The sequence below is a fragment of the Sceloporus occidentalis genome, unplaced genomic scaffold, assembly GCF_023333645.1.
Source record: "Sceloporus occidentalis isolate IW3139 unplaced genomic scaffold, rSceOcc1.0.p SCAF_19, whole genome shotgun sequence".
Classification (NCBI taxonomy): domain Eukaryota; kingdom Metazoa; phylum Chordata; class Lepidosauria; order Squamata; family Phrynosomatidae; genus Sceloporus; species Sceloporus occidentalis.
Genome location: NW_028316999.1, coordinates 2,061,547 through 2,073,883, shown reverse-complemented (window position 1 = coordinate 2,073,883; position 12,337 = coordinate 2,061,547). Strand labels below are relative to the sequence as shown.

Below are 12,337 nucleotides of genomic sequence, written 5' to 3'. Positions count from 1 at the left end.
TGTGCCCCCCGGTGTGCCCCCCCAATTGAAACGCCGGCTTTTTTTTTTTTTAATAGACCCGGAGGAGAGAGTGAGAGGCGCCGAGCGGTTGCTGAGGAATAAGTTCTGAGCAACCGTTCGGCGCCTCTCACTCTTCTCCGCGACCGCGAGGCCTCTTCCTGGTTCGCAGTGCCGGCATTTCAAGCCGAGCGCCGGTATATGTCGTCATATCCGGCGCCCAGCAGTGAAGCCGGCAGAACCAGGGATACAGAGACCTCGCGATCTCACCGCTGGACAAGCCCAAGGTAAGTGAACTTCAAAGGGGGGGTTAGAAAGTTAGGAGGGGGTTAGAGAGAAGAGGTAGATAGGAAGTGAGAAGGGGTAGATAAGGATAGATTGGGAGGGAGAGGGGGTAGATTGGGAGGGAGATGGGGGTGGATGGGATACATTGGGAGGGAGAGGGGATAGTTAGGATTGATTGGGAGGGAGAGGGGGTAGATAGGATTGATTGGGAGGGAGAGGGGGTAGATAGGATAGATTGGGAGGGAGAGGGGGGTACATAGGATAGATTGGGAGGGAGAGGGGGGTACATAGGATAGATTGGGAGGGAGAGGGGGGTATATAGGATAGATTGGGAGGCAGATGTGGTAGATAGAGAGGCAGATGTGGTAGATAGGGAGGGAGATGTGGTAGATAGGATAGATTGGGAGGGAGAGGGGGTAGATAGGATAGATTGGGAGGGAGAGGGGTAGATAGGATAGATTGGGAGGGAGAGGTCTTTATGGGACAAAAACGGCGTACGTTCAGCTGTTTGGGGACAAAGTTGACATAATGTGTAACTTAGGTGCTGGTCAGGTTCTATATGGGCAGTGTGGACACCAGCTTTGGGGTGTGTGACCAGTGATCTATGCCTGTAATTTAGGGGGGTTTATCTATACCTTTAATGCAGAGTTTATATGTAATTTCCAATTGATTTATATCTGCAAAGCTGGGTTTTGTGTCATTCTGTTCATCTGTATCGGCTATATTTCCATACATTATTAATGTTTACCTGCAAATATAGGATTTGCATGTCTTATTCAGTTGATCAATACCTGGAGTGCTGTTTCCATGTGTTGATTATTTGATCTAAACCTTCAGTGCTGAGTGTACATGTGATTTCCAGTTGATATATACCTGCAATGCTGGGTTTGTGTGTTCTGTTGGTTTATACCTGCAATGCTATGTTTCCATACATTATTTATGTATACCTGCAAATACAAGGTTTTTTTTAATCTCATTCAGTTGCATGTGCTGTTTCCATGTGTTGTTTATTTGATCTATACCTGAACTACAGGGTGTAAGTAAAAGAGCGCTATGGTTTAGTGAATGAGGGGACAAAGGGACTCTGGGGATGATTACAGGGGAGAGGAACTCTCAATGTCACGGTGCAGTCAGAAGGAGGGAACACTGCACTGACTCTCACTGTCTTCCCCTGATCTGCAGTCAGTGTGGCAAATATATTGGCAGCAGGGCCTATTATCAATAAATATTGGCTGCAGGGGCTAATATTTATATATATTGGCTGCAGGGACTAATAATATATATCGGCAGTAGGGGCTAATATTAATATATGTTGGCAGCAGGGTATAATTTCTATGTATATCGGCAGCAGGGTATAATATAAGTATGTATCCGCAGCAGGGGCTAATATTAATATATATCTGCAGCAGGGGTTAATATTAATATATATCTGCAGCAGGGTCTAATATTTCTATATATCTGCAGCAGGGTCTAATATTTATATATATTGTCAGCAGGGGCTAATATTAAAGAATGAAAAATAACTGTCACTTTAGCTGTTATTTTGAAATCATATTTTAATCACAGTCTTTACTTCAAAGAGATAAGTGCATATTATGTAGTTAAAAATGCACGTCTAACGTGTGTGTGTGTGTGTGTATATATATATATATATATATATATATATAGTGTATATGTACCGTTTTATAATTGGCCCCCCTACTTTGGTCCCTGGCCCCCCATGTGCCCCCCCTAAATATGAAACCTGGAGACGCCACTGCCGCTGAGGGGGAATCTGGATCTTAGTCTCATAGTCAGACCTCATTTGAGGTCTGATTATAAGACGACCTGATTATAAGACGAGGGGTATTTTTCAGAGCATTTGTTCTGGAAAAAAACCTCGTCTTATAATCAAGCAAATACGGTATTTTTTTTTAAATAAGCTGTTGAAGCCCAATGTTCCCTATGCTGCTGTTTTAACTATGCATTGTGAAAATACAAACGGTTTTGGTCTAGTTTTATGTTAGTTCATTGGTCAAAATGGAAGACATCAACCATTGTGTAACATATAGGCCTGATAAGAATGTTAAACCAGAAATAGGTTGAAGAAAGAAATGTAATAATTGCATGTAGTAAGCAATGGGGTACCAGAAAAATCTAAAAACTTATATCAGGCCTGGAAGAAAGACGTGACGGGGGGGGGGGGATATGATAGAAACATTTAAATACTTAAAGGGAATCAACAAGACAAAGGAAGAGAGTTTATTTAAAAGGAGAAACAATACCACAACAAGAGGACATAGTCATAAGCTGGAGGGGCAAAGGTTTAATGGTAACATCAGAAAATATTACTTTTACAGAAAGGGCTGTGGACGCATGGAATAGCCTTCCAGCAGAAGTGGTAGATGTTAATATAGTAAAGGTATTTAAGCAAGCATGGGATAGGCATAAGCCCAAGCTAGATATAGGATAAGGGCAGGTACTAAAGGAAAGTACTCAGAGGTTGGGCAGACTGGGTGGGCCTAATGGTTCTTATCTGCCGTCACTTTGTATGTTTCACTGGGAGCATTTGAACACTTTTCATGCAACCATTTGACCACCAATGTCTGGCAAAAGGTACCACAAGATTAATTAATGTAGCTTTTTTCACCAAACGTTACATGTTTCTTAAGATTGTTTCACAGAATACATGCAACTGCAGAAACCCACCAAATTGTTTTCAGCTGCATCTCCAGATTACAGACATTTTACAGACAGACTGTTTTTGTCCAAAATGTCTTGGTATTTGCAAAAGGTGTGTTCCATTTTGTGCCCCAAAATGTCTTGGACAATGCTCTGCTTCCAACTTTGTGGAAACGGTTTGAGGAGGGCCCTTTTCTATTCCAGCATGACTGTACCACAGTGCACAAAGCAAGGTTCAGAAAGACACAGTTAGACGTGTAAAGTTTGATGTGGAACTTGACATTATCCCTACATGCCAACCAGGAAAAGACATCCACAACTAAAACTTAAGACTAAACTTAATTATAAAATCTTTTTTTTACATATATGTGTTCTGAAAGTCCACTTAGGTGTGGTATATTTGGAAGCAGCTGCAGATACAGAGACATGGCAGGGAAGTGCAGTAATCCTGCTGTCCTTCCTGATGCCTTTTTTTCCCGGCAGACCCTACAACCAGACCTGTGGCTTGGGACAGTCAGTGAAATCCTTCCTGAGAAATGTTTGCCACGGAATCTGGCAATATCTTCAGACTCCAGAAGTACATGGTTAGGGGCTGTTTAAAGAGAAGATCTAAGATGACCTTCTGCTGGAACTGAAGGAAGGTATATTGCTTCCTGGCACCTGCCTTTTTCATACAACACAAATGAATTAAACATTGCAGTTTATAACTTTGCAGTTCATCAAATATGATTTTGACACTGGTTAGTTTAGACAACACCCGTGTGATTATTGTAATCTGATTATTGTAATCTGCACTTTGGTTTGATAACATTTTTCCCTCTAACGCACGTTGTCCTAGCGGACTCATCAAGTATCGTGGACAACTAGTGATATAACTGTGACCACTTGTTCCTGTCTCCTTGTACTTGTTCGAAATAATTTAGAAAGGGCCCTTCCAAATTGGCAACATTTATAACGGATGAATAGTCGCTTATAGTGAGCCTATTAACACAAAGAGTGTGGGAACAGATAAGAAACCGAAACTCCTCCACTCCTACAAACAGGTGTTAAAGCAACCAGTTTTAGAGAAACGGTGTCTGCTTGTTTACAGATAACATGTGTTGTTGCTTTTTTAGTTATGTTGATTAAAATAAAAGTTTAACCATGGAGGTGCTAATATTAAGAAGTTGCCAAAGTATGGCTAAAGATTGGCATCTAGTGACTAATGCCGGTACTACTGGTCATACCTCAGACAGTGTTCTTGACCGATGAAAATGTTACAAAGATAACACACCCAATACGCAGCAATGTGATGAAGAACCGGGTAATCTTTGATCCATAATTTGAATAAAGGATTTTTATAGAACTGGACTATGGTGGGGTTACTGGAAAGACCCAGCTGCCTTAAATGCTACATTTTTAGGACCATTCCAACTTGACTTGGAACCGCCTGTCTCCCTAAGGGCTGTATAAAACTGTAAACATATGCACTAAAATTACACAAGTATTACCGCTATGGCTAGTACAAGTACTAGTTTTCCGCTAGGTGCCCAACACCTCATCGCTATTGCGGGAAAGAGGCTTGCATACGTCACTACCGCGGGCTAACTTTCTGCCTCTCTAAACATGGCTGCCGCGCTGGATGACGTAGGCACGCATAACGTTCGTTGGTGTAAGTAGGTTGCCAGGAGGATTGTACGGGGCCTGTAGGCCGAACCCGCTAAGCTGTCTGTTTCAAGTGACTGTTCGTGATAGGTGGTTCGGCCGATCTAGAAAGACTACCGTTAACGGAACTGACGCTGGGAAAGGGGCTTATTGGAAGAGGCCGACATGGTGCCGCACAAACAGAGCGTGTCAGATAACATGGACAAGATCGACATGTCGCTCGGTGAGAGGAGTGAGTGAGTCTGTGCAGTTTGCGAGACCCAGTATGAGCCGCCTCCGTGAGGTGTATAAGTAGCGCTCTTCGGCCTGTGTAACTGTCCGTATGTAGGCCTGCTGTGTACCGACCCTGGGCTGTATGTAAACACCTGACCCAGCCCCGTCATGTAGGGTCGAGGATGTACGAATGCCCCGCGCTAGTCGTGTGTCAGAAGGGAATAATGTGCGTGTAACGATACGAGTGGCTGCTTGTCATACGCTGGAGTAACACCCAGGCCTTTTGTTAATAAGCATCTATAGCTTCACACCGTTTAACTGCCATTTTATACAGTCTGTAGCGCCTACGGTTGTTTTCGTTTAACCCCTCCTCCCCCATCATGCGTTATATATCTACTTGTTGGTGCCACTGATAAAAAAAAATACTAAGTAACAGCTGAAATGTATCGCTTACTTCCCTTTAGAAATGTTGACTTGTTTTACTCCCATAGGAGTCGTCATTAAATAATAGCAAGGTGTCACTTTGGAGGAGGTCAGTCTTTCCCTATACGTTGTGCTAGCTGGCTAGGAAATGTATAAGCGAAAAGTTATTTAAAACACAACCCCCAGCCATTATCTCTTATGGTGGCCGGAACCTTTAATAGAGATACAGACTACAAGTGTGGCTGTTGGGTTGGCTACGTGTATGTATGTATGTATGTATGTATGTATGTGCGTGCGTATATGGACTACAATCCTTTTCACTGCTTCACAATGCTTTCTGCAAAAACAGTTACTAGCTCCTGCAAATTTATGGGAAGTATGACATTCACGCGCATACTAACACTGGCGAGTTCACTCGCACAATACGTGTATGAAGTATCAAACATGATTGCAGTGGACCATGGAAGTAGTTATAGTCAGACATAGAGACATCACTATCGTCATTTGTGAGTGCTGGGGGGACACAGATCCTACAATTGACGATTAGCACCATTATTCTTTTGTTACGCAAATTAAACTGTTGTACTTTATTGAACCCTGTGTTTGTTATTCACAGATGATATTATTAAATTAAACAAGCAAGAACAAAAGAAAATGCTATTTAATGGAAGGTTGCAAACCAGTCAATATCAGCAGTTCAGAAAGAACAGAGGAAGATGGGGCGCTCAGCGTTATTCAGGTATCTTAATTATTTTTGAACACAATTTTATCACATAGCGGGTGTACTTGAAAGGGGTGCTAAGAGGCAAATAGATTTCCACCAATGGGTTGCTGCTTTAAAGACCAACACCAAATGTTTTGGTCTTTAATAACATATTTGGAGCGTGTGAATGTGTATATACCGTATTGGCTCGGATATAGGCCGCCCCCGAAAAGTTTGGTGCTTTTCTAAAGGAAAAGTTTTTTTTAATAAATAACTCGCATTCTCTGAATGTCTCCCGCTTTCTCCGCCGACTGGTTCTATGTCTCACAGCTCAGCTACTTCTCTAGCATCCTCTTCATCTTCTTACTCTTTTCTATTCTGTTCTCCTCTTTATTCTTCATCCTCAACTCCATCAACATAACCTCCTCGTCAACATCGAGAAAAATGGCGGAGCTTCCAGTGACATCCTCCAACTGGGGAGACGATATCACCAGAAGCTCCACCGTTTTTGCAGAAGTTTGGTTATTGCGGAGAGGAGGTTGCTGGAAGCGCCGCTATTTTTTCAGAAGTTCACCAGGAGGACGTGTGCAGAGATATGGATGAAGAAATGGAGCTGTGCGACATGGAAGTGGTCGGTGGAGAGACATTCAGTGAGCATGAGAGTGGGAGAGAATGTGAATCAGTCCACGAATTTGGAATGAAAATTGTGAGCTTTTTGCTTTGTTTTCGTTTGTTTAGTCTTGCCTCGTTTTTGGAGATTTTTGCAATTTGCACAAATCTAGTTATATATATATAATATACATACATACATACACACCCACTTTATTAGGCACACCTTGCTAGTACAGGATTGGACCCTCTTTTGCCTTCAGAACTGCTTTCATTCTTCGAGGCATACTTTCTACAAGGTGCTGTAAACATTCCTCAGAGATTTTGGTCCATATGGACATGATGGCATCATCCAGTTGCTGCAGGTTTGTTGACTGCACATCCATGATGTGAATCTCTCGTTGCACTGCATCCCAAAGGTGCTCCATTGGACTGAGATCTGGTGACTGTGGAGGCCATTGGAGTACAGTGAACTCATTGTCATGTTCAAGAAACCAGTTGGAGATGATGTGCGCTTCGTGACATGGTGCATTATTCTGCTGGAAGTAGCCATCAGAAGATGGGTACACTGTGGTCATAAAGGGATGGACATGGTCAGCAACAATACTCCATTAGGCTGCCGCATTTAAACGATGCTCAATTGGTACTGGGGGAGGGGGCAAAGTGTGCCAAGAAAATGTCTCCCACACAGTTACACCACCACCAACCTGAAACGTTGATACACAGCAGGATGACCCTGCCATCTGAATGTCGCAGCTGGAATCGAGACCCATCAGACCAGGCAACGTTCTTCCACTCTTCCATTGTCCAATTTTGGTGAGCCTGTGCGAATTGTAGCCTCAGTTTCCTGTTTTTAGCTGACAGGAGTGGCACCCGTTGTGGTCTTCTGCTGCTGTAGCCCATCTGCTTCAAGTTTGGACGTGTGGTGCATTCAGAGATGGTATTCTGCATACCTTTGTTGTAACGAGTGGATATTTACTGTTGTCTTTCTGTTATCTTGAACCAGGCCCGTTCTCCTGTGACATCAACAGGGCATTTTCATCCACGCAACTGCTGCCCGCTGGATATTTTATCTTTTTTGGACTGTTCTCTGTAAACTCTAGAGATGGTTGTGCGTGAAAATATGTAATTTAGCTGTTATGATGTGTTACAATTGTAGTAAGGAACATTCTGCAAATTGGTGCACACATTCTTATTATTCTGGAATATTCTGTGTTTAATATGCAGTGCTTATCTAATATACATGCGATTGTGTATAGTGGGAGTACTACAGCCCATGTGTAGGAAACAACATGACTATGCTTCTTCCAGCAGCATGGGGAGGAGGAAAGTTGTACAGAATTGAGAATGTGTGCGCTGATTTGTATGTAGTAAAATGCACAAGAGTCATGCAACTAATTATTTTAGGGACTAGACTTCCAATTAAAACACCTGGAGTCATCACTAATAGTGGTTTTAGTTGGTAAGGTGGGCACAGATGGCGAAGGACATTCCTCCTCTGTAGCTGGCATTCAGAACCAGTTGGGGTGACTATAAAAAGCTGAAGCTGATTAATAAAGACTAACACTGTTAAGCTATTTGAGGTTAAAAACTCTTATCGTTTCCTAGCTTTATACTGTATTGTATTTTTTTCACCTTGCCTAAATGTGTAGGTAGCAACACAGTGTCACAAGGACTGAAGCGACATACATATGGAGTTAAAACTGGACTGGCAATGAGGAAGATGGCATCCTGGAAAGGACTTGGCTCCATGAGCCGTCTTCCGCTCAGTGTAAGGGTAAGGTTTGGCTGCCATAGCACTAAGACTGTTTTTCTGCAGGTTACTACAGATGAAAAGTTGTGGTACAGAAAAGCTACCAGCTATACAAACTAGTTGTTCCCAAGATTGTCCCATCATCACTGTTTCTTTTTGGGGGGTCTCCTAAGATGGGCTTAAATCAAACTTTTGCCCAGGTCTCGAAGAACCATGCTAATTGAAGCACCACCTGCAAAGTTTGCTGTATTTGAGGACTGGTTGTAAGAAAACTTTTCTCCTATAGGATTGAAGTTGGCCAGCAAGATCCGTCAGGCTGATAGGAGTGGTGTATAGGTTTGCTGCAGAGAACTGGGCGGCTAGTCGTATTCTTAGATATTGGCAGGACTATTCGTTTATTGCTTTCTTCATATAGATTATATTTTATATGACTATCACGTTAATTACTATGACACACAAGGCATTATTCGGTCTATTTGTTATGAATGTAAGCGGCAGAGTGGACTCCTATTACATAAGCTGCATCACAGCCAATACTGTAATCTAAAAAGAACTAAAAATATGAAGTCTATATCAAGGTTCTTCAGACTTTTTTTTCTTTTTCATGCTCTTACAGGACAGGGATGGTCACTTTTGGGTCCAAGGGGTGAGCCTACTGATGTTTCACAGTTTTATATTGGCACAGTATAATGTGACAGTCTGGGAGGGCATAGTCGTAGCCCCGGCCCAAACCGTGGACTAGTATCTTGTGAAACAGTACTGGGTTCTGACCCCAATTTAGTAGAAATACTAGATTTCAAGTCTGCAAACAAAATGTAAGAAATGTGCAAAGAAATATTCTTTCCCTCGCCTGGACAAAACAGTAATCTGTTCAGTGAATTCTTGCACTGCGTATTAAAAAGACTTTATGTAGCACCTATCTTTGGTGGCATATTAACCTGTGGCGCAGGCCCGAACTCTCCGTGGCCGCCGTCCTCAATGATTTCCGATGCCAGCGCTTTGTGTCTTGAAGTACCTTTTTAATGTGTGCTATGGCGGTTGTGCCAGCTCAAAACACTCTTCTACAGTGTAAATAGGTTGGTTGGAGAGATCAGATATCTCCCTTGTAACCTGCCTTTTGGAACAGCGGCACACTTTGGGGCCTGATCAGGTAAGAGGTTTTGTGGCATGGGTCTGCCACCACCCTGGTCCTGCCGCTGTGTTGACCTAGGCCAGAGTATGTTGCCGACTATGCTAATATGTCTGTGTGGTTTGATAGTGGTGTTTATAGTCTCTTTGTGTGTTTTATTTAAGAATTCCTTGGGCCAGCGATTGCCATTAAGAAGGAGACTGAACCATTTAAGGCCACTGGATTATGAGAATAAGCCTGTATCTTCTCTGCAAAGGTATTACTTTAGTAGGTAAACCATAATTCTGGGATACAAGGAAAGTAGACCTTTGGCTGCTTCGGGTCCACATCACCTAAGCCTTTGGTGGCTGTAAGGTCATTTGAGAAAGCTGGAGATCTGGCTGCCTTGCATCAACTGTTTTCATCGATACTTAGTTTCATGTGTTATACGCTACTGGTTAAGTGTATCTTCATCTATCTCAACCCTATGATATTGTTGTAAATGGACCATGACTCTTACAGGAACACTGAAGGGAAAAGGTGTTGTGTAAATTCATTACAGTAATTATACCCTAAAACATTCTTTTAGAAGTGGATTCAGAGTGAACCATCAGAGAGAAACACGGCAGGCCACATTCTTCTTCAGCCGAGGATTAAAGGTAACACTGAGATTATGATTCGTAACCAGCGATGTCCGTCAACCTGTAACATCATTGCAGCCAAGAAATTGGACCAGATGTGGCATGTTACCTCCTCACATGATGCGTGTTCACTTTTTACATACATCATAGCAGTGTGGTCAGACCATGCTTTGTGGCTCTAATACCCGGGGCACAGACAGTAAATCACTTTAAGATTAATTAGTTAATATTTTACAATCTACAGCTTTATGAAATTAAGTGCTTCACCCACTAGTCTTGTAGGACTGTTTTTGGCCTAGCTAGTTGTGCACTAGTTTTGTGGGGCAGGCCAAAACATATATTCTGGGGTTGTTTGTTCCATTTTATGGTTCTAGAACATTCCCGAGGATGGAATTATTTTGATATGTTAATGAAGATTTTTTGTTTTATGACATGTGATCTCAAATCTGAGACTGCCGAGTGGATAATCTTGTCCTACGTAAAGCCATAGCTAAGAAAAACGACATTTAAATACATAGGTGGTACATCGGTGCTATTTGTTTGTGCCTTTTCTTTGGTGGGGCTTTGGACCCCCCCTCCCCCAATTGAAATGTATTCACAGTTAATATAAACAAATCAGCTTTTCCTTTGTGTATTTACAGTGATCTGCTGATCAGACATTAAATGCATTTCTAAATCTTTTATGTATAAATACTTGTGTGTAAAACTGAATGCTCTCTTTTTAAAAACAAAAAAAACTGGCCCTTTTATTTATTTTTATATATATATATATATATATATATATATATATATATATATATATATATATATATATATATATTTAAATTTTTCTGTACCATATAGGTCCAGACAGAGATGGAAAGAGATCAACCTGCGCTAAACACCACTCATCCGTACGTAGCCCAATGTTTACACTTTGTCGCTTGTACAAATACACACAATCGTTGGGCGTCAACTGTGGAGCGTTAGAAATTATGGCTCGCTGGGTTTACATTGCAGTATAATTTCTTGGGATAATACTTCTGTAGTCGATGGGCACAGTATGCTAATTTTATCACTAATGCAGCGTTTTTAGGACTGTCATATTTTATTTAGAACTATATATACCTGTGAGAAAGAAGTTTGCAAATATTTGGTTTTTCTTGCCTGCTCTGCTGCTGTTTTTTTTCATTATGTGACTTCTTTAGGTGGAGGACATCCACAAACAGTGGAGGAATCCTAACAGTTTCTATTGATAATCCAACTGCTGTCCCCTTGCCCAGGTAAATGAATCCACAACATTCTTCATAACATATATAATAGACCTTTCAACTCATAGCAATTATTTTACAGATTGTTCCTAACAATTCTCAGATACTTTCAAGTTTATCTGTCTACTTGTGTACTTCAGCTCTCTGGGGACAAGGCAGCTTCGACCTCAACTCCCTTTCCTGATGAAGAAGGAAGGTGGAGAAACAAAGATCCCTAAAGGTGTTCCTCTGGATTTTGATATAAACAGTGTGGCGAAACAGGTAAATCATTTATTTGTTGCCAAAGGTTTCGATATTGCTGCCAAGTGCCAATTGATGAATGTAGCGTTTTAGCTGTTTTTGGTAAGAGGAGCTCTGCTGCTCTTTAGACAGAACATCTATTAAGTTGTAGGTAGGACTATGGGGAAGCACTGTGCTGGGAAACTTGCCTGAAGTTCCCTTGTTCCCTGCCCATGCATAACATGGAGTACCTTCTGGTTTTCCCAGTCAGACTTCAGGGTTAACAGGGCCCTGCTAGCAAGTGCCAAAAAATGTACCTTTGCATCATTTCCGGCAATACCCTGCTTGAGTGTGGAGGACTGGGTGCTGTTTCTGGCATTAGTATGTACCCGGTAACGGTACTATGTTGGGTGTGATATAATCAGTGTAGTATTCTGAACTTGAGGAGCCATCCAATTCACGAGGACAAGCTTTGTGAGCACAAGAGGAGCGTGCAGGTAAGTACTTGCATGAAACATTAAGGCAAGTGAAAATTTTATATATTTATGGGAATTTCAGCTAAATAAGAATAAGAAATGTTCCTTGACCCCTGTGGTGAGCTGCACATGGCTCCTCGAGCGCTTTCAAATATAATCCATGCAGAGCTGCCCTCTAACTGCATGCCATTACTGTAGTTGTTGCTCTCATTTTGAATGTGAAAGGTTAAATGCATTTGTTTTTTCTGCTCTTTTTTAGACCGGAATAACATTGAATGAGCGGTTCAAGATCCTGAAGGAGCAAAGATTGTCCCAAACGCTTGGCAAAGGCAGCAGATTTGTCACAGTCGGATGA

The 12,337-nt window shown here is 41.9% G+C and overlaps 2 protein-coding genes across 2 annotated transcripts in view; one reads left to right on the top strand and one right to left on the bottom strand.

Moving 5' to 3' along the window:
- LOC149302291 (cytochrome P450 2J5-like) overlaps positions 1-4,754 on the bottom strand; it is a 23,690-nt gene extending 18,936 nt beyond the window's left edge. The window contains exon 1 of the mRNA XM_089482401.1: positions 4,721-4,754. Within this exon, the coding sequence (XP_089338527.1) occupies positions 4,721-4,754 (34 nt within the window). The remainder of the gene's footprint in view (positions 1-4,720) is intronic.
- LOC149302290 (UAP56-interacting factor-like) lies at positions 4,753-12,337 on the top strand. The gene is made up of 9 exons (XM_089482468.1): positions 4,753-4,810; positions 5,840-5,962; positions 8,188-8,312; positions 9,582-9,688; positions 9,959-10,055; positions 10,881-10,930; positions 11,225-11,299; positions 11,428-11,548; positions 12,242-12,337. The coding sequence occupies exons 1-9, from the start codon at positions 4,753-4,755 to the stop codon at positions 12,335-12,337; spliced, it is 852 nt and encodes a 283-aa protein (XP_089338594.1).

Bases quoted from the DNA above. Each gene is read 5' to 3' on its own strand.
- LOC149302290 (XM_089482468.1), top strand. From the start codon at position 4,753: ATGGTGCCGCACAAACAGAGCGTGTCAGATAACATGGACAAGATCGAC. The intron at 4,811-5,839 runs GTGAGAGGAGTG...TGTTATTCACAG, and splicing joins CAAGATCGACATGTCGCTCG to ATGATATTATTAAATTAAAC. The intron at 9,689-9,958 runs GTAAACCATAAT...AATTCATTACAG, and splicing joins CAAAGGTATTACTTTAGTAG to TAATTATACCCTAAAACATT.